The 22,497-nt window shown below is 44.1% G+C and overlaps 2 protein-coding genes across 3 annotated transcripts in view; one reads left to right on the top strand and one right to left on the bottom strand.

Moving 5' to 3' along the window:
* Window positions 1–22,497, bottom strand: part of KANK1 (KN motif and ankyrin repeat domains 1) — a 194,586-nt gene that overhangs the window by 106,532 nt on the left and 65,557 nt on the right. The gene's annotated exons all lie outside the window — the stretch shown is intronic.
* Window positions 13,949–14,486, top strand: LOC132025187 (cyclin-dependent kinases regulatory subunit 2-like). The gene has a single exon (XM_059412328.1). The coding sequence runs from the start codon at window positions 14,006–14,008 to the stop codon at window positions 14,243–14,245; it is 240 nt and encodes a 79-aa protein (XP_059268311.1). The 5' UTR covers window positions 13,949–14,005; the 3' UTR covers window positions 14,246–14,486.

Below are 22,497 nucleotides of genomic sequence, written 5' to 3'. Positions count from 1 at the left end.
CAATAAAATGAAAGAAAACTGGGGGCGCCTGGCTGGCTCAGTCAGGAGAGCATGTGACTCTTGATCTCAAGGTCATGAGTTCAAGCCCCATGTGGGGTATAGAGATTGCTTAAATAAACAAAACATCAAAAATTAAAATGAAATGAAAACCAAATTACAATAAGAAAGAGAAAAACATGCTTATATTAGAGTGACAAAATTTATAAGCAATCTGGAAATATTTTGTTGATTTTCTTTAACAAAGAAATACAATCTACTTGCTAACCAGGGGTAAGAGGAAAATCACTTTGGCTCTGGTTCCAAAAGAAGATATTGACCTTCTTCTTCTTTATTTAGAGTTAACTCAGCTGGAATTTATAAGCTGTCCTAAATTTTAGTGGAGTCCATTAGAGGAAATGCAAGTACCACAGTGGGTTAAAAGGCAAAATATGGTAGCACAATCAACGTCTACGAATCTATTTAAAATAGACTTGAGACCCCAATCTAAAGTTAACAGAACTCCCACAAGGATTTACAAACAAATCCATATAATGTATAAACCATACTCTTATCAAAGTACTTTCCAAATTACAACAGTACAGTGGTATTATGACAATATCCCTGCAATTATCAGCTTAATAACATGGTAAATTTCTTCTGGTCAAAGCCAAATGCTACATGGGCAGACAGTCCTTCAGCCAACTTTCTGAAAGGGTAGTGGTCATTTTTCTTCCGGTTGGGCTTTTAAGAACATAAACATTTTCCATAACCTCACAAAGGCTCAGGTCCCAAAAGGCAGCTGAGCTAGGAAGGACGGCAGGAGGCCAGCAGTGACCCAGAAAGCTAACGAGAGGCATGAGTAGGTGCTCTTGTGTTATTTCTCAGGGTTCCATCCAAGAAAATGCCGTAGTATCGGAGTGATGTGGATGAATGCATCCATTATGCCACTAAAGGCTTGACACTGGCGCAGTTCTCTCCCTTGGAGACTATCTAGGCCATCGACCGGGGTGGAGGCTCTTAGGCAACTTTATGAGTTGGCCTCGTCTAGGTAGCTTCTCAGGTGTGGTTCAACAGCTCCACCCTAAAGACCGATAACCCTAAAAATCTGTGCTATTTATCCCCTCGGCTGGAAGAAAGACCCAATCAGCCTGGAGGATGACTGGGCTGGTCCTGAAGTAGAGACTGTAGAAGGAGCCCCCCCTTGTCTCCAACTGTCTGGACACTCGCGCCCTGCACACGCCCTGACGGTGGCCATCTTCATCTCCTATGCTTTAAAACAAGGACATTTTTCTATACATAACATTGGTCGATAGGGATTTTTTTTTTTAAGCCAAGAGAGTTCCTTTAGGTCTTTAAGAGACTGACTACACACATATAAATAAAGGAAAATTGTTACAATTCTGAAAGTTTACATTCTCTCCTTCAAAGCTTCCATGGTAGTGGAAAGTCACACACACTCATCACCACACACACACACACACTCACTCACTCACTCACTCACTCACTCACACGCAGCTTTCTACAAGGAAAAACAAAGGTTATATATACACAGCCCAGTAAGGGTAGCAGTTCCTCGGATACTTCTTATCTCAACATTATTGCCCATTTCAGTGCTTTTTCTTTGCTTAAAAATCCCTGCTACCCCTACAGTGACTTTCAGTCCCAGCACAGTACGTTAGGAGGACGAGGACAGTGAAACCTCACAGAGGATCGTATAGCATGGGAAGCAGATTGTTCTGGAACTCTGCTTCTGGGCCGCGTGAAGACAACGAGTCTGGCCTCCGGGACTGGGGTGAGGCAGGTATGTGCAGCTGGTCCACGAGCAGGGTGGAAACAGGCATCTGCGCAAGAACAAACAGGCCCACTCGAGAGGTGCCCAATCCAACCTGTGTGAGCAGACGTCCCCACCTGTCTCCACCTGTCTTCCAGCAGATGACGAAATGCCAGATTCCACCTTGGGGCCATTCTGAATGACCCACAGCACGCAGAGGGACTCTGGGAGGCGAAAGGGGGTGTCATTTACTAAGCACCCCTCGAAGAGCCAGCTTTAAAGAATGACCCAGGAAAACTCATATAATTGGAGTGTAGGCTGTAGCTCCCAAGGGTTCCTTGGGCTTTCTAAAACACTCAAAAATAAAAAATCTGGGTGAACAGCCACATTTCACCAGTTTCTTCTTAGTTTTTAAAAACCACTCAGGAGCCGGTCACATCTCATCCAAATCCACCAGAGTGTAAACACCAGGAGAGCAAGACTTTGTTTCTCTTCTCCTATGTTTCCACAACTATGGGAACAGTGCATGACACACGTGTACGTGCATGCTGAGTGGACGAACACATTCCAAGACCCCACGAATACTGGTTCTCCTTTTCTGCTTCAGTGATCATATGAAAGCTCTAGTGTATTTTTGCCTCTTGTATTTTTAATTTTTAGAATTTTTATACAACATATATATATTTAAAGTATATATTCTACATATAAAATTCAATCTGTATCAGGGGAAAGCTCCATGGCTTTTCTTCCCTTCTGGTCTTTTCTTTTCTTTTAAAATTTATTTATTTATTGGAGAGAGCGAGAGAGTGCATGGGGAAGGGCAGAGGGAGAGAATCCAGAAGCAGAATCTCCCCCTGACCCCCGAGTGTGGAGCCCAACTCAGGGGGATCCCAGGACCCTGCGATCATGAACTGAGCCAAAATCAAAAGTCGGCAGCCCAACCGACTGAACCACCCAGCCACCTTCTGGTCTTTTTTTTTTTTTTTTAAGACTTTATTCATTCATTTGACAGAGAGAGAGAGAGAGAGAGAGAGATATCACAAGCAGGAAGAGAGAGGGGGAAGCAGGCTCACTGCTGAGCAGAGAGCCCGATGCGGGACTCGATCCCAGGACCCTGAGATCATGACCTGAGCCGAAAGCCGAAGGTTTAACCCACTGAGCCACCCAGGTGCCCCACCTTCTGGTCTTTTAAAGGGGAAAACATACTCATACTGATTGGATCAAACTGGCTGAATGGTAAAAGCCAGAACTGGAAGCCAGTATGTGGTGAAGCTTGCTGAACCTCCAGCCCCGCTCATGGGGAGGGAGTCAGGACACAGGGCCATGTCACACAGACAGACCTGGGGCCCCCCCAAATGCCATCGAGACAAGCTAATCTCGTTAGCACTTCTCTCCCCCATGCTAACTCCGGCCTGACCCTAACACAATCCTCCTCACCAGGTAGGCACCCGCCCACAAAGCCGTTCTGGGCACAGTGGCCTCCTGAGTAAGCTGCTCATTTCCTCATACTGCAAAGCACCAAGGGAGAGTTGGCCACCTGGGCCCTTCTCCACTCCTTCCTCTCCCTTGTCACCAGGCTCACGGCGCCTGGCCTGCACCATCCCACTCACTTCCTGGGTAAATCGGATCCAGCCTTCTTCCCCCCCACCCCCACCCCCAAGCACTGAGAGTTTCCCTAAGGCACGGCGTGCACAGGCAGGTATTACCTGGTCTCTCCCCACCAGGACAGTATATACATATAAACATACACAATTTCCTTCCCCTCGTGTTTACGTTCTCTGATTTTCATGCCTCGGCCCGGGCTGACTGTGCTGCCTGCCACACCAGGGCTCCGTCGGCTTTCTGCCCCAGTCTTTAAGGCCCTGTGTAGACACTTCCTCTTTCAGAAGTCTTCCCTGGTATCCCCGACCTTGTTGTGATTATTGATTGGGATTCTTTCTCTAATTAACTTGTTAGTTTCCTCAGGGGATGGAGTCTTCTTTTTTATTGTCTCAGCACTGGCCCATGTGACATATCTATCCCCAAAATGCTTGGTCTACGCAAGCAAAACCAAAGGAGCTGTAGGTGCTTGTATGCACGTGCATGGCTCCCTGTATTTTACGGGAAGTGGCACACCGTCCGGTGCCTCTCTCTGTCACCTGGAAATCCAAAATTAAGACTCCCTCATAGGACTGGCCTGCAGAATCACCCTTAAGGAAGATCAAAAAGTGACTGGCAAATAGGAGATGAGCCTCTAGTAACATATTTTCCTATAAAGCATCTCTTCAGCAACATTTTAATCATACACTTCTCGTATAGACTCTTCCCGAAACCCATTAGGACACGTTCTTGTAGTGCGATATTTTCTAGCAAAGTGCATCTTGGGCTCGTTGGCAGACGGATCCAACACACTCCAGTCACAATACTCTGAAACTGCTCACCCTGCTCCTTGGGGGGGTTCAATTTTCCCATATTTGCCATTCTTAACTACTCTTTTCTTTAAGGAGATTTTATTTATTTATTTGACAGAGAGAGGGTAAAGCAGAGGGAGCAGCAGGCAGAGGGAGAGGGAGAAGCAGGCTCCCCACTGAGCAGGGAGCCTGATGCAGGGCTCCATCCCAGGACCCTGAGATCACGACCTGAGCTGAAGGCAGATGCTTAACAGACTGAGCCATCCAGGGGCCCCATTCTTAAGACCCAGAATCAAATGCCTCTCTTCCATGCGGCCTTCCTTGTTCTCCCTAGACAGAAAGCATCCCCCACACCTCTCATCTCCTACAGCGCTCTGTGTCTCAACGGCCTTTGTTTCACGTGCCACAGCCTCTGACGTCATGCCTGGCATATATTCAACAGATGCGCGACAATCCTAGCAAGAACGGCCCCTTCTCTATGTCCCTTCATATCTGTCATAGAGAAAACGAGAGACAGACCCGATACCCCACATCAGTGACCAACTTAGCAAGAACCGTGGTACATCAGCACAAGGGGATATTGTGTTCCTAATAACACGACCACTCTATGTAAATGACGTCTGCCCATCTGTGGAAATGTTCATATAATTACAGGAAAGAAATACACAAGCAGAAGATGAATCATGGCTCCAATTTAAAAAATTTCTGGATGCGTCTTCACAAGGCGATTTGGAGTTAAGGAAACTTGACGTTAATAAGCATTTTTAGCTTATGCTCATGGTATCGCAGGACATCCATGTATAAATTCTCCAGCATTAAATATGTAACCGGAAGACCTTTACTATCTCAGAAATCATCAAATGGCAGTCCCAGTGACCGAGGGCTGGGAATCCTCTTAATCACTTTAATGTAACGTTGTTGATTTAGTCCAAATTCTGGAAAACAGACGTAGGGAAGCTTTACTAGCTACTGAAACATACCCTCTCTGAAACCAACAGGACAAAACATCCAGAAAGCTTTAACCTCACAGCGGACCTCTGTAACCCGTGGCTTGTTGAGAGGAATGGATTCGGTAAATGGGAATGTTCGGTCAAGTCTAGAAGTGCAAACCAATCACAGAAGAGAGGATGAGAACCAAGAGCAGCGGAGGGAAAGTGATCTCTGTCACTCCACCATTATCTGGGGCCTCCTCACACAGTCCCTGTGAGGGGGAGCGGAGGGCGGCAGTCTCCTTCCAGAACAGGTGAATGTCTCACGGCACAGGGGCCGGGGCATCCAAGTGTTCTAAAACAAGGAATTTCCAGTGGCGCCAGGGTGGCTCGGTTAGTTAAGCATCTGACTCTTGATCTCAGCTCAGGTCTTGATCTCAGGGTCATGAGTTCAACCCCTGTTGCAGGCTCCACACTTCAAAAAAAATTTTAAACAAGAAAATTCCAGCAACAAGAGGTTTTCCATGTCAGAACCCATCCGACTTCACAGAAGCCGACTTCAGTGTGATCTACTTATGACAGTGTCCCCCAAATTTTTAAGAGTCTGCCAATGGCACCTATTCAATTATAACAACATTTTTCCTGCGACGTCACTTTCTAGATACTTCCTAAGGTGTGATTTAAGAGACAAGGTGGTAACAGGATATTTCCCATCTCCAACAAAAAATGGTCCAGAACCTACCACTTCCTCCCAGTATGGCCCTTTCTCCTGTACGCAGCACAATGTCAAGGGCATTCTCTGAAAGATCAGCTGTAAGGAAGAGATCCCGTTGCCCATCTTGGAGGCAGGCACAGTAACTCCAGAACATTCTGACAATTCATCTGCTGTCTCGCTGCCTAAGTGTTCCTCACATGAAAGTCTCATGATTACTTTACACTCAAACCAAAAGCCAAATAGTGTCTTCCAGCGTTCAAGTTACATGTGATTGCTCTGTTTATAATGCCCGCCATGCCTCTGCTCAGCCTAAGAAAGGAACTTTCAGACTACAGAAGCTGGATAGCTCCTTCAAGTCCCAAATCATCCATCAACCAGCAAAATCCTTGTACATCTTAAGCCCAACCCCTCTGACCCCACTTTTCTAGAACCTGTACAGCAGGTTTTTAACTCCCTGCTGGAGGCCAATCTACCCCCCTCCCTTCTCAAGACTTCCTTCTTCCATGGATGATCTCATCACCAGCTCAGTATAATCAGAAGTTCACATCGTAGAGCTTCAGGAACGATAAATGCAAGGGAGGCTGAAGTTGGGGCTTTTTAATTATTCCAGATAAGCTCCCCATTGCATCATTTGCCGGGCTTCCTGAACCCGGGACGCAGGTGACTCACGGGCATTCACACTAAAGGTCAAGGCAGTGACAACGGACTCATCATCTTCACAGTCTACGTAATGTCATGTTCAGCGCTTTATCTTTTCTGCCATTAAATATAATACTCCACCAGCCCAAAGGCAGAAGCTTCCACTCACAGGAAAGCAAGAAAGTCGAAAAGAGAAGTCGTCTTCAGCTTCAAGAAAAGGCAGGACTGCACCATCTGGAAGCAAATTACCTTTCCTCAAAGCTAGAAGTTTTTTGTCTCAAAACCAAAGGTGTGACAATAGCTGAACCCCAAAACACCTAACATTAAAAATCATTTTAAAAATGGGGCACCTGGGTGGCTCAGTCGGTCGAGCATCTGTCTCTTGACCTCAGCCAGGGGTTAAGCCCTGTGTTGGGCTCCACATTGGCCATGGAGCCTCATTAAAAACCAACAACAGAAATTTTTTTTAAATACTTGGAAATATTTCAGAAATTTAAAAAATACTTTGAGGGAAAGGCAATCTTAAAGAAACCCTCCTCTTTAGTGACAAGAGGACAACCACAGCGGGCTATGTGGGGTGAGCATGAGCCTTAGACAAAATCCAAGCAGATCTCTGTGTGATCTCGGGGGACTCTTTTAACATTTTTTATTCTTTCTTTTTTTTTTTTTTTTTTAAGTAGACTCTATGCTCAGAGAGGCTTGAACACACAATCTGAAGATCAAGACTTGAGCTGAGATCAAGAGTTGGACTGACTGCTTCTTACCAATATGGCCCTTAACCGACTGAGCAACCCAGGCACCCTAAGTTATTTAACATTTTAGGCACTGGAGGTTCCGTTTCTGAAATATTAGGAGGTTTCTATGAAGATCGAATGAGATGCTACTTGCAAACTGTCCCACACCCTGCCTGGCACAAAACGCTGATTCAATAAGTGGTTATGATTAGCATCATGGTTGATATTTCCCATGCTCCCAGGAAAGAGATGGAATAAATAACCAGAGCAATTAGAACAATATTTGTTTGGTGCTTTGATCATTAGCTCTGTTATCTCAGACACTAAGGCATCCACAAGTTGAAATCCCAAAGTCAAGATTCTATAGGATGAAAAAGCTTTTTGCTAAACTCAAGGGCCAAAGACATGCCACCTATGTCCTTCTCAACCTCCTCCACCATGACTTAATGGAAAAGAAGAAAAACCAGGCATGGTAAGGTGAAAGTTTTTTTTAAATGTTCATTTATTTGAAAGAGAGAGCATGTGCTTGTGTGCACATGAGCAGGGGATGGGCAGAGAGAGTGGGGGAGAAGCAGACTCCCAGCTGAGCACAGAGCCCCACACAGGGCTCCATCCCAAGACCCTGAGATCATGATACGGTGGAATTTTTTTTTTTTTTTTTAAGATTTTATTTGAGAGAGAGATCACAAGTAGGCAGAGAGGGAGGCAGGGGTAGGCGGGGGAAGCAGGCTCCCCACTGAGCAGAGAGACCAATTCGGGGCTCGATCCCAGGACCATGAGAGGCTTAACCCACTGAGCCACCCAGGTACCCCAATAAAGTGGAATTTTTTTAAATGAGAAAAAGTTAAGCCCATTTACTCTTTTAATGAATAATAGGACACACAGTAATTATTAATAGAGTAAGTAAAATCTTCCTCTGTCCTAGAATGAGGGAAAGGTAAAGACGATGATTCATGCAGGAACTACTAATAGTAAAGAAATACCAAATGTTACGTGATGTCTCTCTACACCACTATGGTTACAGTCTCATACTCCTAACCTTTAAACTGGATGCAAGACACATGAGCTATTCTCAGCAAATTCTTCTGGGTGAATGATCATATAATGATTAGTTATCAAAGCAACTTCAAGGGCTTCAAGACCTCTTATTGCTGCAAAGATAATTTACACACTTAGAGGTCAGAGTCAGTCAGGCATATTTTCAAAACATCCCAACACCAGGCTTTAACGGACCAGCTAGGCTTTGTACCAAATCGTGCCTAACCCCAAGTAGACAAGGGGTGGGAAGAATATGGAAATCTCTTACAAGACACCAAAGTCCAAAGGAAAATGTCCTTGAAAAAGATGCGCCTTCTTAAATCTTGATACAAACCCACTCTTCCAATTATATTTTGAAAAGGAACAAGAAAAACTTTCTCCCTATACAAGAAACAGGTGGTAAGACCCAAGAACGAGCTCTGAAATAACAGCAAAATGCTCAAGAAGCTCCTCACTGCTATGGGTGAATTCACTCCATAACGACCAGAATCTCCCCTGTCACCATGGAGCGTGTCTGGGCGTCGTGATCTGTCCTCGCAGAGGCTGCGAGCCAAGCGAGTGGAGATGTGGTAACAGAAACGGGAAAAATTACAGAGGAAAAAAGAGATCCCACTGGAATCTCATCCAGGTGAGCTCTGTGCTGTAAGAAGGCAGAGCAGCAAAGGAATCACGCTGGCTCTCCCAGGAGAAGGGCCCTCAGGACTCGTAAGTAATGAAAATATTTTATCAATGACTGTAAAACTTCATAAACAGAATTACAAGGACACAACTAATTTATCAAAAGTTTTATGCCACATAGTATCTATGCAAAACTAAAGTAACTCTAGGATGATCAATCGGTCCTAGACGTTGAGTAAAACACTCTAATGGGAATACATCAGATAGTATTTCACTTCTCTAAGTAACAGACCAAAAGTTAGTCTTATTACCTTAAAATATGACATGGGCTAAAAGTGAGAGTGAAAAATCCATGCGAGATGATGAAAGCAATGTTAGGGATGTCTAAATGCTAACAGCAGCCTTTGAATATAAGAATGTTTTTCCACAAAAAGGTTAACTCGCTCCATTTATAGTCCAAATACCTATTGGTCTCCAGGTCCCTATGTGCAAATGGTTTTCACAAAAGCCACCATTAAATGGTCTGATCAAAATTATTTCATACCCAAATGATTATCTGCCCCGCAGAGTCCGAGCAAGCTTCAGGCTTGCTACAGCCGTGCTCACGGGGAGGACCTCACTTGAAACCTGACCGAAGAGAGATGCAGGGACGGGCCACCCAACGCAGATCCTGGTTTCCCAACTGCACCCTCCTCCAGAGGGACCCGGGCTCCTTGAAGAAGTGACTGATTCCAGGGGTACAGCAAGAAAAAGGCAAGAGGAGCCTGGAACCTGTGGACGTACCACAACAGAAGAAAGCGCTTGAGAAAGGACAGAAACCTGTCAGAGGACATTGGGGCCAATCCAAAGGAACATCCGATGGCCAAAGCTAGAGCGATTTGAGCAACAAAATTCATATTATAGCAACAGATTAGAACCGTTAGAATAAAATAACTATCCACAAGTCCACACTGGTGCATGTATGAGAGAAGAGCTCTTCCTTATGAAGAATGAATAAATAAATGTATAAGAGATGAAGGCAATACCAAATGACTATTAGGGCAACAGTACAGTAACAATTATTGCAGACAAGACCTACAATGGCTGCCAAAATCAGTGCAGGAAAGCTTGAGGATAACAGAGTCTTTGCACGGACTCAGAGGATCAGGCCCCAAGATATCTATTCATTAAAAAGAAACTACTTTGTTCCTTACAACAGCAGCCTTATAGGGGAGAAACCCCGGAGATACTACTGGAATCACGGAATCAACAGGAGCTTCACCACCAGTAAGAAAAAATGACATCAAGGAACCATTCATAGCCTCACAAATAAATAGGAGAAAACCTCCCAATTCAGGCAATCTCATTCAACAGAAGAACTGACTGGTACTGTTCAAAAGTATCAAGATGATGGAACACTAGGGGAAAACGGTGGGAGTCTAAGGACGCAGAACAACTCAGTCCCATGTGGATTCTGCCCTGGATCCTAGAACAGAAAAAGGACATTCCTAGAAAACTGAATGGGAGGGTAGCAGGCCTAGAGCGTAGCTAGAAGGACTCTGACGATTTACATCTCCTGGTTCTCATCATGATACTCGGGTTATGTAAGAAATTCACACTGTAGGAAGCTGGCTGAAGAGGCACATGTGAACTCTGTACAATCTTTGCAACTTCCCTCTAAGTCTAAAACTATTTCAAAATAAAAAGTTCTTTAAAAATGGAGGGGAATGGAAAGCAACGAAGTTGACTCTTACTCCTCATTTCCATCTGACTTTCTTTTCTTCAGAGATGTTCACAGAAGTACCTCCTCTGCTCTACTTGGTGAACCACAGAAGAGCATAGGATGACGACGTGAGATGTGAGATGCACCCACAGAGAACAGGAGGGGGACCCTCCCCCCAAATGGGTATGTTCTGCCTTCCAGGGCTTAGCTAAGTTTTTCAGTTAGACTTGCACAAAATAAAGTCTTCACCTTCCCACGTTAGCAAATTCCCAAACTGGTCTTTCTAGGACGGTGCCAACGAAGAGAACACTGGGTGTTCACAGACTCTGTCAACAAGCGAAAGATCTTTTGGAATGACTGACAGCAAGGGGGCAGGGGTGGGGTGGAGAAGGAGAGACAGGGGAGGAGTGGGCGGGGCGGGGCTTACGCAGGCTGGAGAGAGAAAAGCCCGAGAGGCAGGTATGTACTCTCACTTGCCTCCTCGCCTAACCACCGAGAGCTGGGCTAACCACACCTTTAAGAACACAATGTTGACATGGTTCATACACGTACCTCAAAGGATTTTATTATTTACATTTTATTGAGATTATATGTTACCACATTGTACAAAGAATAAGAAGGGTTAGACATATCCCCATTTTCACCTTTCTTTCTTTTTTCTTTTTTTTTAAGATTTTATTTATTTATTTATTTATTTGACACAGAGAGAGAGCACAAGTAGGCAGAGCAGCAGAAGGAGAGGGAGAAGCAGGCTCTCCACTGAGCAGGGAGCCCGATGTGGGGCTCGATCCCAGGAGCCTGGGATCATGACCTGAGCCGAAGGCAGCCGCTTAACTGACTGAGCCACCCTGGTGCCCCACTTTTCACATTTCTTTTGAAGCAATTAGGTACTTACTGTGAGTTCTAAGATAAGAGTAGGTAGCATCTTTGCCTGTAATAAACCCTTAAAACAAAACAAAAACATTGTCCACCAAAATATATTATATGCCTACTTTTTGCCTCAGCAATTTTACTTACAGGACATTCCCTTCAAGACATAGTCACACAAGTATGGATCAGTACTCACACAAGACAGTTAACTGTCGCTTGTTTATTAAAACAAAAAACCTAAAAGCACACCAAATACTCATTAAAAGAACGCTCTGAGAGTACATTGTACAACAGGATACTCTGAGGCAATTTAAAGGATTAATGTAAATCTAGATGTACTGACCTAGAAAGATACTCAAATCTAGACTTCAGTTAAAACATAGACAAGTATATTAAGAGCCTACCCAAAGGAAGGTGTTTACTTGCATGTAAACGTCTAGAAAATACACAGAAGGATGTACATCAAACTTAAAGGAATATATGGTGGAAGGGACGCCTGCCTTTGGCTCAGGACTTGATCCCCATGGGATGGAGTTCCTCATCGGGCTCCCGGCTAAGCTTCTCCCTCTGCCTGCCACGCCCCCTGCTTGTGCTCTCTCTAACAAATAAATAAATAAAATCTTAAAAAAACAAAACAAAACAAACAAACAAAAAACCCTGGAATATATGAAGGGATCATGGGGTTCTTATGTCCTTTTTTTAAAACAGGCTGCACACCCAGAGTGGAGCCCAAAGTGAGGCTTGAACTCACAACCCTGAGAAGGTCTAAGCTGAGATCAAGAGTAGGAGATGAAGAGTTACCTAGGCTCCTCATCTTAAGTCATTAAAAAAAAAAAACAAAAAAAAGAAGAGATGATTTTTTTTAACTTTAATTTTTTTTTTAAATGAAAATAACACACAGGCAGTTGTGTTTCTGTACTCCAGGAACAATCGGAAATCAAGGAGACAGATTCATCTACAACTGCCTCCAAAGAACAAAATATTCAACAGTAAATTTAATGGAGGTAAAATACTTGTATGCTGAAACTAAAAATCGATGCTGAAATAAGCTAAGACACACGTAAATATACAGCAGGACCTCATGCTTTTGTGAACTGGAAAACTTAGTATTGTAAGGATAGCAACACTGCCCTCTACAGAATCAGTACAAGCCCTAGAAACAGCTTTCTTTTTTTTCCCAGAAATAGAAAAACTGATCCTTAAATTCATATGGAAATGCAAGGGGCTCTGAATAGCCAGAGCATATGGCAAAAGAAGAACAGAGTTGGAAATTCACATTTCCCTATTTCAAAACTTACTATAAAGCTACGATTATCAAAACGGAGTAAACTGACACAAGGACAGACATACAGACTAATGGGGAAAAAAAACTAAGGGTCAAAAATAAATCCTCAAAAAAAAAAAAAAAAAAAACCCACAAAACTAAATCCTCACATATATGACCAATTGATTATTTTAAAGGGTGCAAAGACCCTTCAATAAATGGGACAACCAGATACCCACATACAAAAGAATTAACTTGGACTCTGACCTCATACCTTACAAAAAATTACATCAAAATGGATTAATATGCTAAACATAAGAGAGAAAAACACAAAATTCCTGGAAGGAAACATAGGAAAAAATCTTCTTGACTTTGGATTAGGCAGCAATATTTAGATAGGACATCAAAAGCATGAGCAACAGAAGAAAAAAACAAAATCACTTGGACTTCATAAAAATAAAAAATTTCCGTATGTCAAAGGAAATTACCAAGAGAGTGAAAAGATAAGAATGGGAGAAAATATTTGCAAATCATATACCTGACAAGAGTTTAGGATCCAGAAGATATAAAGAACTCTTACAACTCAACAATAAAAAGGCAACCCAATTTATTTTTTAAAAGAAGACCCAATTTTAAAATGGTCAAAGAGGGTGCCCGGATGGCTCAGTCAGTTAAACGTCCGACTCTTGATATTAGCTCAGGTCATGATCTCAGGGTCCTGGCATCGAGTCCCACATCGGGCCCCCTGTCCAGTGGGGAGTCTGCTTCTCCCCCTGCCTCTGCTCCTCCCCGGCTTGTGTTCGCTCTCTCTCAAGTAAATAAATAAAATCTCTAAAAAATAAAAAACCAAAAATAGACAAATTTTAGAATTGATATTTCTCCAGAGAAGATACACATATGGCCAGTAAGCACATGAAAAGATGATCGATATCATTTGTCACTAGAGACACGCAAATCGAAACCACAATCGAGTACTACTTCATAGTCACAAGGATGCTACAATAAAGAATAAAAAAGGAAAAACACGTGTTGGTAAGGATGTGGAGAAACTGGAACTTTTCATGGGAATAAATGGTACAAGTCTGGGGAAAACAGTTTGACAGTGTCTCAAAAAAGTTAAATAGAATTAGCATACGACTCAGCCATTACACCTCTAGATATATACTTAAAAGAACTGAAAACAGGGACCCAAATACTTATGTTTATAGCAGTGTTACTCAAAATAATCAGCAGGTGGTAAAAATCCCAGATGTCCGTCTACAGATAAATAAATTTAAAAACTATAGCATACCCGGCAGTCGAGTCGTTGCCCGGGGAGAGGCGGTCGTGCAGCCCGACGCTCCGCCCGCCCGCAGCATGGCCCACAAGCAGATCTACTACTTGGACAAGTACTTCGACGAGCACTACGAGTACCGGCATGTCATGTTACCCAGAGAACTTTCCAAACAAGTCCTGAAAACCCATCTGATGTCGGAAGAGGAGTGGAGGAGACTTGGCGTCCAACAGAGTCTAGGCTGGGTTCACTACATGATTCACGAGCCAGAACCACATATTCTTCTCTTTCGACGACCTCTTCCAAAAGAGCAACAAAAATGAAGTCTACCTGGGGATTGTCAATTAAGTCTTTTTCAAATTTAATGTATATGTGTATATAAGGGTAGTATTCAGTGAATACTTGAAAAATGTACAAATTGTTGATCCATACCTGTGCATGAGCTGTATTCTTCACAGCAACAGAGCTCAGTTAAATGCAATGGCAAGTAGGTTACTAGAAGGTGTTTAAGATAAAATTTCTAGTTGGTTTTTCTCTTTAATGTAAGTGCCTGTTTGACTTGACCTGTTACTTTTGTTAAATAAAGTTTGTATGTTGAAAAAAAAAAAAAAAACAACTATAGCATACCCATACAACAGAATACTATTCAGTCGTAAGCCACAGCACGGGTGAGCCCTGAAAACATGCTAAGAAGAAGGCGAACAAAAAATATTGCATATTACACGATTGCATTTATAGGACAGATCCCGAATCAGTAAATTCAGAGAGACAGCAAGCAGATGAATGGTTGCCGGAGGCTGAGGGAGGAGGGAATAAGGAGCTACTGCTTCACGGTACAGGGTTTCCTTTCAGGGTAATAAAAATGTTTAAACTAGACAGAAGGGGCCGCTATGCAACACTGTCATGTGCTGAATGCCACTGAAATGTTCGTTTTTAAATTATTCACTTCTACGCATATGAATTTCATGTCATTGAAAACAAATACTACTGAAAAAAAATAATACACGAGAAGAGCAAAACAGTAATTCCCCATGAGTCACGTTCTGCTGGAGCAGTAAGATGGTGGTACCAGTGCAGAAGGGCGCCTTCTGCATCCAGATACCTCCCTGGGGAGCAGTCTGGATGGATAAAGGACTGTCACCAGGGAAAATGACACATACTTAAAACCAGTGACTGTTCATAAGCACTGGCTCTGGGGGCTGCCTGAGAAACAGTCCAGAATGAGGGCTGAGAGGTCACACAGCCCTTTCTCCAAACTTCATCTACAGCGATGGACACCTCAAGGCGTCCCACACCTTCCTCTATAGGTGCAGAAAGAGAACAACGGGCACTCCACCACCCACACAAGGACCCGGGGCAGGGACCTGGGAACGATCCACTGATCTGGGATGAAAGTGGTTTGTTACCATTTTACCAATCTCTAGAAATTAACATCTCCCCATTCCCTCAGCACGATCCTCTGGGGGGTCATCTATCAGGAAACACCTCCTCAGCAGCAACAGGATGGCTGTGTACTTGACTCTCCGAGTCTTGTTCTTTTTTTGTGGTGGTGGAGTTTAGCGGGGAGGGAACAGGGGTGCTCCTGCCAAAGCACGAAGTCTCCCCTGCCGGGTGCTTGCATGGCAAGAGAAATTCACACCAGAAAAAGCACTGTCCTTTTAGCCACTCATTTTCTGGGTCCTATAAATTAAGTCTTCGTTAAATTACTCCTTCTCTCAACAGGTACCAACAAATGCATTTTAATTTAAGCTGTCTGCTTTGGCCATCTCCACGGGGCTATCGGGAAACGAGAACTTCAGCTCAAACGGCAGCCTTTCAAAACTCCTTAAAATCGAAATGCTTCTCGGATAAGAAAGAATGACAACTTCAAGTTCTGTATCTTCACTTGTTAATTCTCTTGATGAGAACAAGCAGGTCATCGATACAAAGTAGCAAAATCAAAAGAATTTCTGGGATAAGAGTAACAGGGATCTCGACTCTCCCTATTTTCATGTTTAATTGTCCACATTCGTCCTCATTTCAAGTGTCACTATTACATATTCCTAATGCTATTTTAAAAACTCTAGACACTAACAGTTGAAACCCCATTCAATATTTTTAAATACTGAAAAATATCTACACTTGTTGATCTCAGTATAAGAAATAAAGAAAAAAAAGGCTCGTGAATTCTCCACTTCATTGCACTGGATCTCAAGACATTTTATAAAATATAAACCAGCTTAAGCTCATTAGCAATTTGAGATTTTACAGTGTTTCTGCTTCCCTTCAATCCTTGGCAGGGCTGGTTTCCATCACTTTCTGAAGAGTTCTTAAAATGAGAACCCTCTGTTAAGGTTTAGATTTAGAGACTTACAAAGTCAAAAAGAAATCATAACTCCTGCACTTTTAATCATCCATCCTCCTGGTCGATGATTTACCCCGTACTTCCCACCAGGAAATGAAGAAAGTTTTGAGAAACGAGTTATTCCCAATGTAAATCTCCAGTCAGCCTCTGTCAATCATGTTAGCCTTTCCCCCGGGGTAGCCTTTCTCCACCTCTTGCCTGAAAACTACACTACTATTTAATTGCTTTGTGACTTCACATTTTATTAAGAGGCAGAAAAAACATAAAGAGCTAAAACAAGGAGATAAGCCCATGGCCATAAATTGTTCCTTTAAGCAATGAAACTTGCTGCTCTGGCACAGTAAGGTGGGCATTGTGAAAATGCCCTGACAAGGCCCATTCTGCAGGAGTCCTGGGTCCCCATCACTTACAGAAACCCCTCCGGGTCTCTGTAGTGTGGCGCCATAGATCAGAACCCGGGGCCGGTCAGCCACCCTCTTCCACTGCCAGCGTGAAGGGCACAGCCCGTGACTCACTGTGCTCTCTGACCCAGCCCACCCTGTAGTGTCTTCTACTCTCATGAGCCACCCCCGCCCCCGCCAAAAAAAAAGAGGCAAAAGAGAATGAGTGGAGAAAAATTCTATCCCCAGACAGCACCCCAACGTATGAGCCTCCCCAGAAATCAGCCCACGTGGTCTCTAACCCAGGGAAAACATCTTCGCTGAAGGCTACCCTCATCAACGGAGAGGAGGATCCCCTTTCCCACCCCGCTGGCTTCCCTTCTGAGCCCCTATTTCTTCCTTTGCCTCAGAACGGAAACCCTTATCAGATTATACCACATTCCTGAGTGTGCCCGAGCCCCTGCCCTCTGGAAGATTACACCCAGTGACTCAGGCAAGCCAAGCAGGACTTGGGATTTCAACTGCCCTGGGAAAAGATCAATTAGTAACTTCTCTAGCATGCTGCCAGCTAGGAAACAAAGGCTTCGAGTGTTGTGAAAGCCTACTGATGTGTATAAGAAAGTGGGTTTATGACATTGTTCCGGAAAAGCATGCAAGTATTTGCAGGGGGTGGGGAGGGGAGAGAGAGAGAGAGAGAGAGTGAGAATGTGCGTGGTGCACGCGTGTGTGTAGTGTGTGTGTGTGCGTGCTGCATACATACATGCATATGTAAAAATCTAAGCATAAAAAAGCCTGGCAGCACAGATAATAAACTTAGAAGTGGTTATATGAAGGTCTGATCCAGAAGGTGAAATCCAAGTCAGGTGTTATTTTTCTGTGCACGTGTTTTCTGACAATGGGTAGGTCTCGATTTTATCGTTAATTTTAACGACAAAAGGTAAAATCTGGAAAAGAATGGTGACCAGTCTTTCCAAACCAAAAATCAGAACACATGATCTACACCGAGGCATATTCGTCTCTCCTCTAAATGCAAGAGGCAGTTAAGGAAAAGTAATTTAGTCAGTGGAATGTGGAAGTTTCAAGATTTCATTAAGTTTTTAAGAAACAGAACACAGAATATCTAAAACAGGATTGCCTAAAATATCCAGCTGGTTTAGCAGCATTCGATATTGAAAAAATGCAGCAAGTACTTAAGTTGGTTAACATCATGTCTTCCTTCAAGCCATGGGAAGTGACCCCAGGAGCATTCCCTCCTGGTCCTGGGCCAGCAGGCTCATGAGCAATTTGGCTGAAGTCAACGAACAGTTCCTGCACTTACTTTTTGCAAAAGGACTACCCAAGGAATGATGAACAAAGAAACAAGAAACAACAACAGAGTCCCGAAGGAATTTGGGTTGGAGCACTCTTAAAAAAAAACAAAAACAAAAACAAAAACAGCAGACAACAATTGCAATTGGCTACTTCATGTCTTCACGTGCAGAAAAATTAATTTGCATTTGTATTTCAAACTGTACTTCAAATTCAGTTTTACACAGAGGAAATATTTAAAACCATGAAATATAACCATAAAACAGCAATAACACAACATAGGAGAATGCCTACGCAGGCTGTGGTTGGACATGCGGATACTCATTCGTTCTTTCTACAGATGTTGCAGAACGCCAGAAACCGAGCTGCGAACACCACAGACTCAGCCTGTTCCCAGGGAGCCACAGGCTAGCGAAGAGAACAGGACAAAGTCAATCAACGCAAAGTGACTGCATACTGGTAAGTCTCAAAGGGGATAAAAAGGGCTTATGGGATGGAGAATGCCAGAGGGAATGACCGAGCCTGGACACGAGAGCACTCTCTGAGAACCGGAAAACGACAAGGACACAGAACCACTGACATGCACTTCTGTGCCAGGGGTCGATGTCTAAGATCTTTGCATAAATCGACCCACTTAGGCCTCCCAGCAGGTCTGAGATAAGTAAGGACTATTATGATGACGATGGTGATGTTCCAGGGGTCCAAGGGCACGGAGATGGGGAACGGGAAAGTCAGAGGGACCCAAGCAGCCTGCTCTGGGGTTCTCGCTCGGGAACTGCATCTCTGAACAAGACAGAGTCGAGCACGAGCGTGTGAGCACAAGCGTGAGTGCAGGCGGCTCTGTGCACACGCGTGTGTGTGTTCACAAACAAAGGAAGAGCTCCTGCGGAATCCTGGGGGGCAGGAAGATGTTGCACGATCCCTGGAACGGAAAGGAGACCAGGGGTGCCGGGACACCGTGTTGGAGAGTAACAGAGGCGAGACTGGAGACCAGGCAAAGCGGGGTCACGTCCGGGCTAGTAGAGGGGGTCACAGACAGGAGACGGTATAGCCTAAAGATGAAACAGGAAACGGTATGGTAGAAAGGGACTTCTAGAAGCATCTACGTAGTCTGAAACTTCGTAGGCCACAGGGAGGAGCCTGCCAGGACGGCCCAGGAAGGGTGCACCGGGACGGGGCGACACTTGAAAGAGGTCATTGTACTGTGCAAGGGGTGATACTTCCAGGCCTGCCTGCTTCCTAGTTAGTCTGCATGGGGACCACAGGGAAAAGATTTCACTACCAAAAATTAAATATTTGCTTCCTTTTAAAAACACCATACAGAAGTCAAAGATCATGAAAACTTGCAATAGTTTTATAATAGAAAATCTTTTATAATTAAAAACCCTCTTGCACATCAGTAACAAAAAAAAGCAAATGTCTCTCTGGAGATACGGGCAAAGGACAGGAACGGAGAATTCACAAAAGGAGAAAAATTAATGGTTCATAAATATATGACAAATGTTCACTTGTCCATAAAACTAGACAAAGGGTTTTTTTAAAATTCTATTTTAATATTAAGAAGAGTCTGGGGAAAGTATCTCTTGCATACTGTCAGTGGAATCTGTAAACTGGTTCAGATTTTTCAGGTAATAGAGATCAAAAACCTTTCCTGAATTTATATTAAAGATCATTAAAAGCAGCCTCAAAAATAGTTAGGAGCACATGTACTGACACATGTTATGGTGACAGATGGTGATAAGCACTGAGTAGTGAATCAGCTGGTCAAATCAGCCCATTGTATACTGGAGACTAATAAGAACACTGTATGTCAATCACACTTCAATAGTAAGAAAATTCATGCCGCCATGACCACTGATACGGAGAGAAGTTTACAGTATATCTAGAAAAGCAAGTTGAAGGGCGCCTGGGTGGCTCAGTCGGGGAGCGTCAGACCCCTGACTGCAGCTCTGATCATGATCTCGGGGTTGTGGGACCGACCCCTGTATCGGGATCTATACTCAGTGCAGAATCTGCTTGGGATTCTCTCTCTCCCTCTGCCCCTTCCACTGCTCTCTCTTTCTCTCTCTCTAAAATAAATATATAAATCTTAAAAAAAAAAAAAAAAAAGAAAGAAAGAAAGCCAAGTTACATTTTTATATTTGAAAATCTTATTTTATATTTAAAAATCATATACATACAGTAAAGCTTCTGGAAGAACATTAACAGTGGGTATTTAGTGGTGGTAGGATTATGCACGTTAAATACATCTTTTTTGGGGCGCCTGGGTGGTTCAGTGAGTTAAGCTTCTGCCTTTGGTTCAGGTCATGATCCCAGGGTCCTGGGATCGAGCCTCACATCAGGCACATCTCTCTGCTGAGCAGAGAGCCTGCTTCCCCCTCTCTACCTGTCTGCCTACTTCTGCCTACTTGTGATTTCTCTCTCTCTGTCAAAGAAATAAATACATAATCTTAAAAAAAAAAAAAGGTCTTTTTTGTCTACTTATCTTTTATTTTTCTACAGCCAATATACACTGCTTATGACAGTAAGCAAACTAAGCAAATAAACTATCGAGATCACCACATAAAAAGGCTAAATTGCCTAGTAGAGGGGGTCACAGACAGGAGACGGTATAGCCTAAAGATGAAACAGGAAACGGTATGGTAGAAAGGGACTTCTAGAAGCATCTACGTAGTCTGAAACTTCGTTTCACAGATTAAGAAGTCATCGACCCTCTTCCCACTTCACGTACTCTGTGCCTGATGATTAGCACAGCCCGACGAGGCTCATTAAACCACCCTGCACCGTGTGACAAGAGTGTGTAAATAGGGTCACTGCGGTTCTCAGTCTCTGAGCGACATCATCTGGGCCCTGCCTCTGGGTCAGGCCCTGCCACAAAGGTCTTTAAAGGCAGCGCCTTGGATCCCTGGTCCACTTCACACCTGGGCTACTCTGATTAGTTCCTGTTTCTCAAACCAAAAACTGCAAACCCACCGCTCTTACCCTCAACAAATACTTTCTTCTTTCCCCGTTCTGGAGTTACATTCAGGTCCTAAGTCTTGGGCGCCCTCAAATACTCCTTTGCAAGGCAAAGCATCTGAGTCTACACCCGCTGTCTCTTCCTCCCTCCTCGCTGCAAGAGAAAGCACCCTCCCCCCCCACGTCCCCCCAGCCCCAGGTTGCATCCCGCTTTGCTCCTGCCTTTTCTAGCATGTTCTAGAGCTGGGGATCAGCCCCTGTCCCTCCCTCAGCTTTCCAGTTTGACACGAAGCACCAAGAATGAGGGTTTAGCGGCAGAAAGCCTGGGTACACACCCAGCTCTGCTACCGACCACTTCCATGAGCTAAGTGAGTAGGTCACTTAATTCCGCCTCTATGAAGCAAGGTTAATGACAGCTGGTCCAGCTCCTCGTGGCTCTGTCGTGAGGATCCCGCGAAGTAAGGCGTGGGAAAGTGCTCCGTGAGCTCATAAAGCACTTTCGCATTCTACTGATTTCACACGCCTGTTCTTACTGTCTCCTCAATACCTGGGACCAGTCAGCTCCCGCTGGGGCAGGAATGGCGTATGTGTCACCTTTAGCTTCCCCACAGTGTCAACACCAACGTCACAGCTGTGTGAGCACTTCAACTCTTACCGTGAATGACAAATTTGGTAATTGTATGTCATTGCAAAAAAATACAACTTTTTTTATTAAAAATTATAGAAGCATGGACCTTTTTTTTTTTTAAGAGTATTTATTTTCAGAGAGAGAGAGAGAGCATGAGCAGGAGAGGCAGAGGGACAAAGACTCTCTGGCAGACTGTGGTCTCATCACAAAGCCTGAGGCAGACCCCGACCTCACAACCCTGAGACCTCACAACCTGAGCTGAAATCAAGATTTGGATGCTTAACCGAATGGGCCACCCAAGGGCCCCTGAGCATGGACTTCTGGAGGACAGTACTAGCCAACGGTTACCTGAGCACATACCAAGAGTCAGCTATCACCTAGCAGCCCTGTGAGAGAGGCTCAGTATTATTTCCATTTTACTGATGGGAAGACTGAGGGAGAGTAGCTCAGCTGCGATTTGAACCCAAGCATCTAGCGCTAGTGCCCAGGCTCTTCTCACCCACTGTCCTGAGACTCCTTTGTGACAAGGACTGAAGCAGAGAGAGAGAAACCAGGTAGGAGGCCGGCTCTAGAGTATGAGAGGTGGGCCACCCGGAGTCTTTTAACAAACAAACGAACTTACTCAAATTGATAACAGCCAGTGTTGCTGAGGGCTTCGGGTGATCGGGCACTTCCCTATGCTACTAGTTAGAATATAAACTGGTACGGCCTGTTGAGAAGACCATTAGCGGAGTGAATCAGAAACCGGAATGGAACATTCCCACATTCCTGCTGACTCAGCTGAGCCCCTCGGAGCAAGATGTCCTCGGGAACTAAGCGTGCATGTGCACGACAGTTGCACACAATGAGACAGGGCAGGGAAGCCAGAGTGCGTCAGTGTGAAAGTGAACAGCACACACGTAAAAAATGATGCTATAGATAAAGAGGAATAAGCATTTGTGGTTTCCCCCCCCAGGT

The sequence above is a fragment of the Mustela nigripes genome, chromosome 9 (genome assembly GCF_022355385.1).
Source record: "Mustela nigripes isolate SB6536 chromosome 9, MUSNIG.SB6536, whole genome shotgun sequence".
In the NCBI taxonomy this organism is placed as follows: Eukaryota; Metazoa; Chordata; class Mammalia; order Carnivora; family Mustelidae; genus Mustela; species Mustela nigripes.
Note: the sequence above shows the minus strand (reverse complement) of the source record. Positions and strands in the feature narration are given on the sequence as shown.

Bases quoted from the DNA above. Each gene is read 5' to 3' on its own strand.
- LOC132025187 (XM_059412328.1), top strand. From the start codon at position 14,006: ATGGCCCACAAGCAGATCTACTACTTGGACAAGTACTTCGACGAGCAC.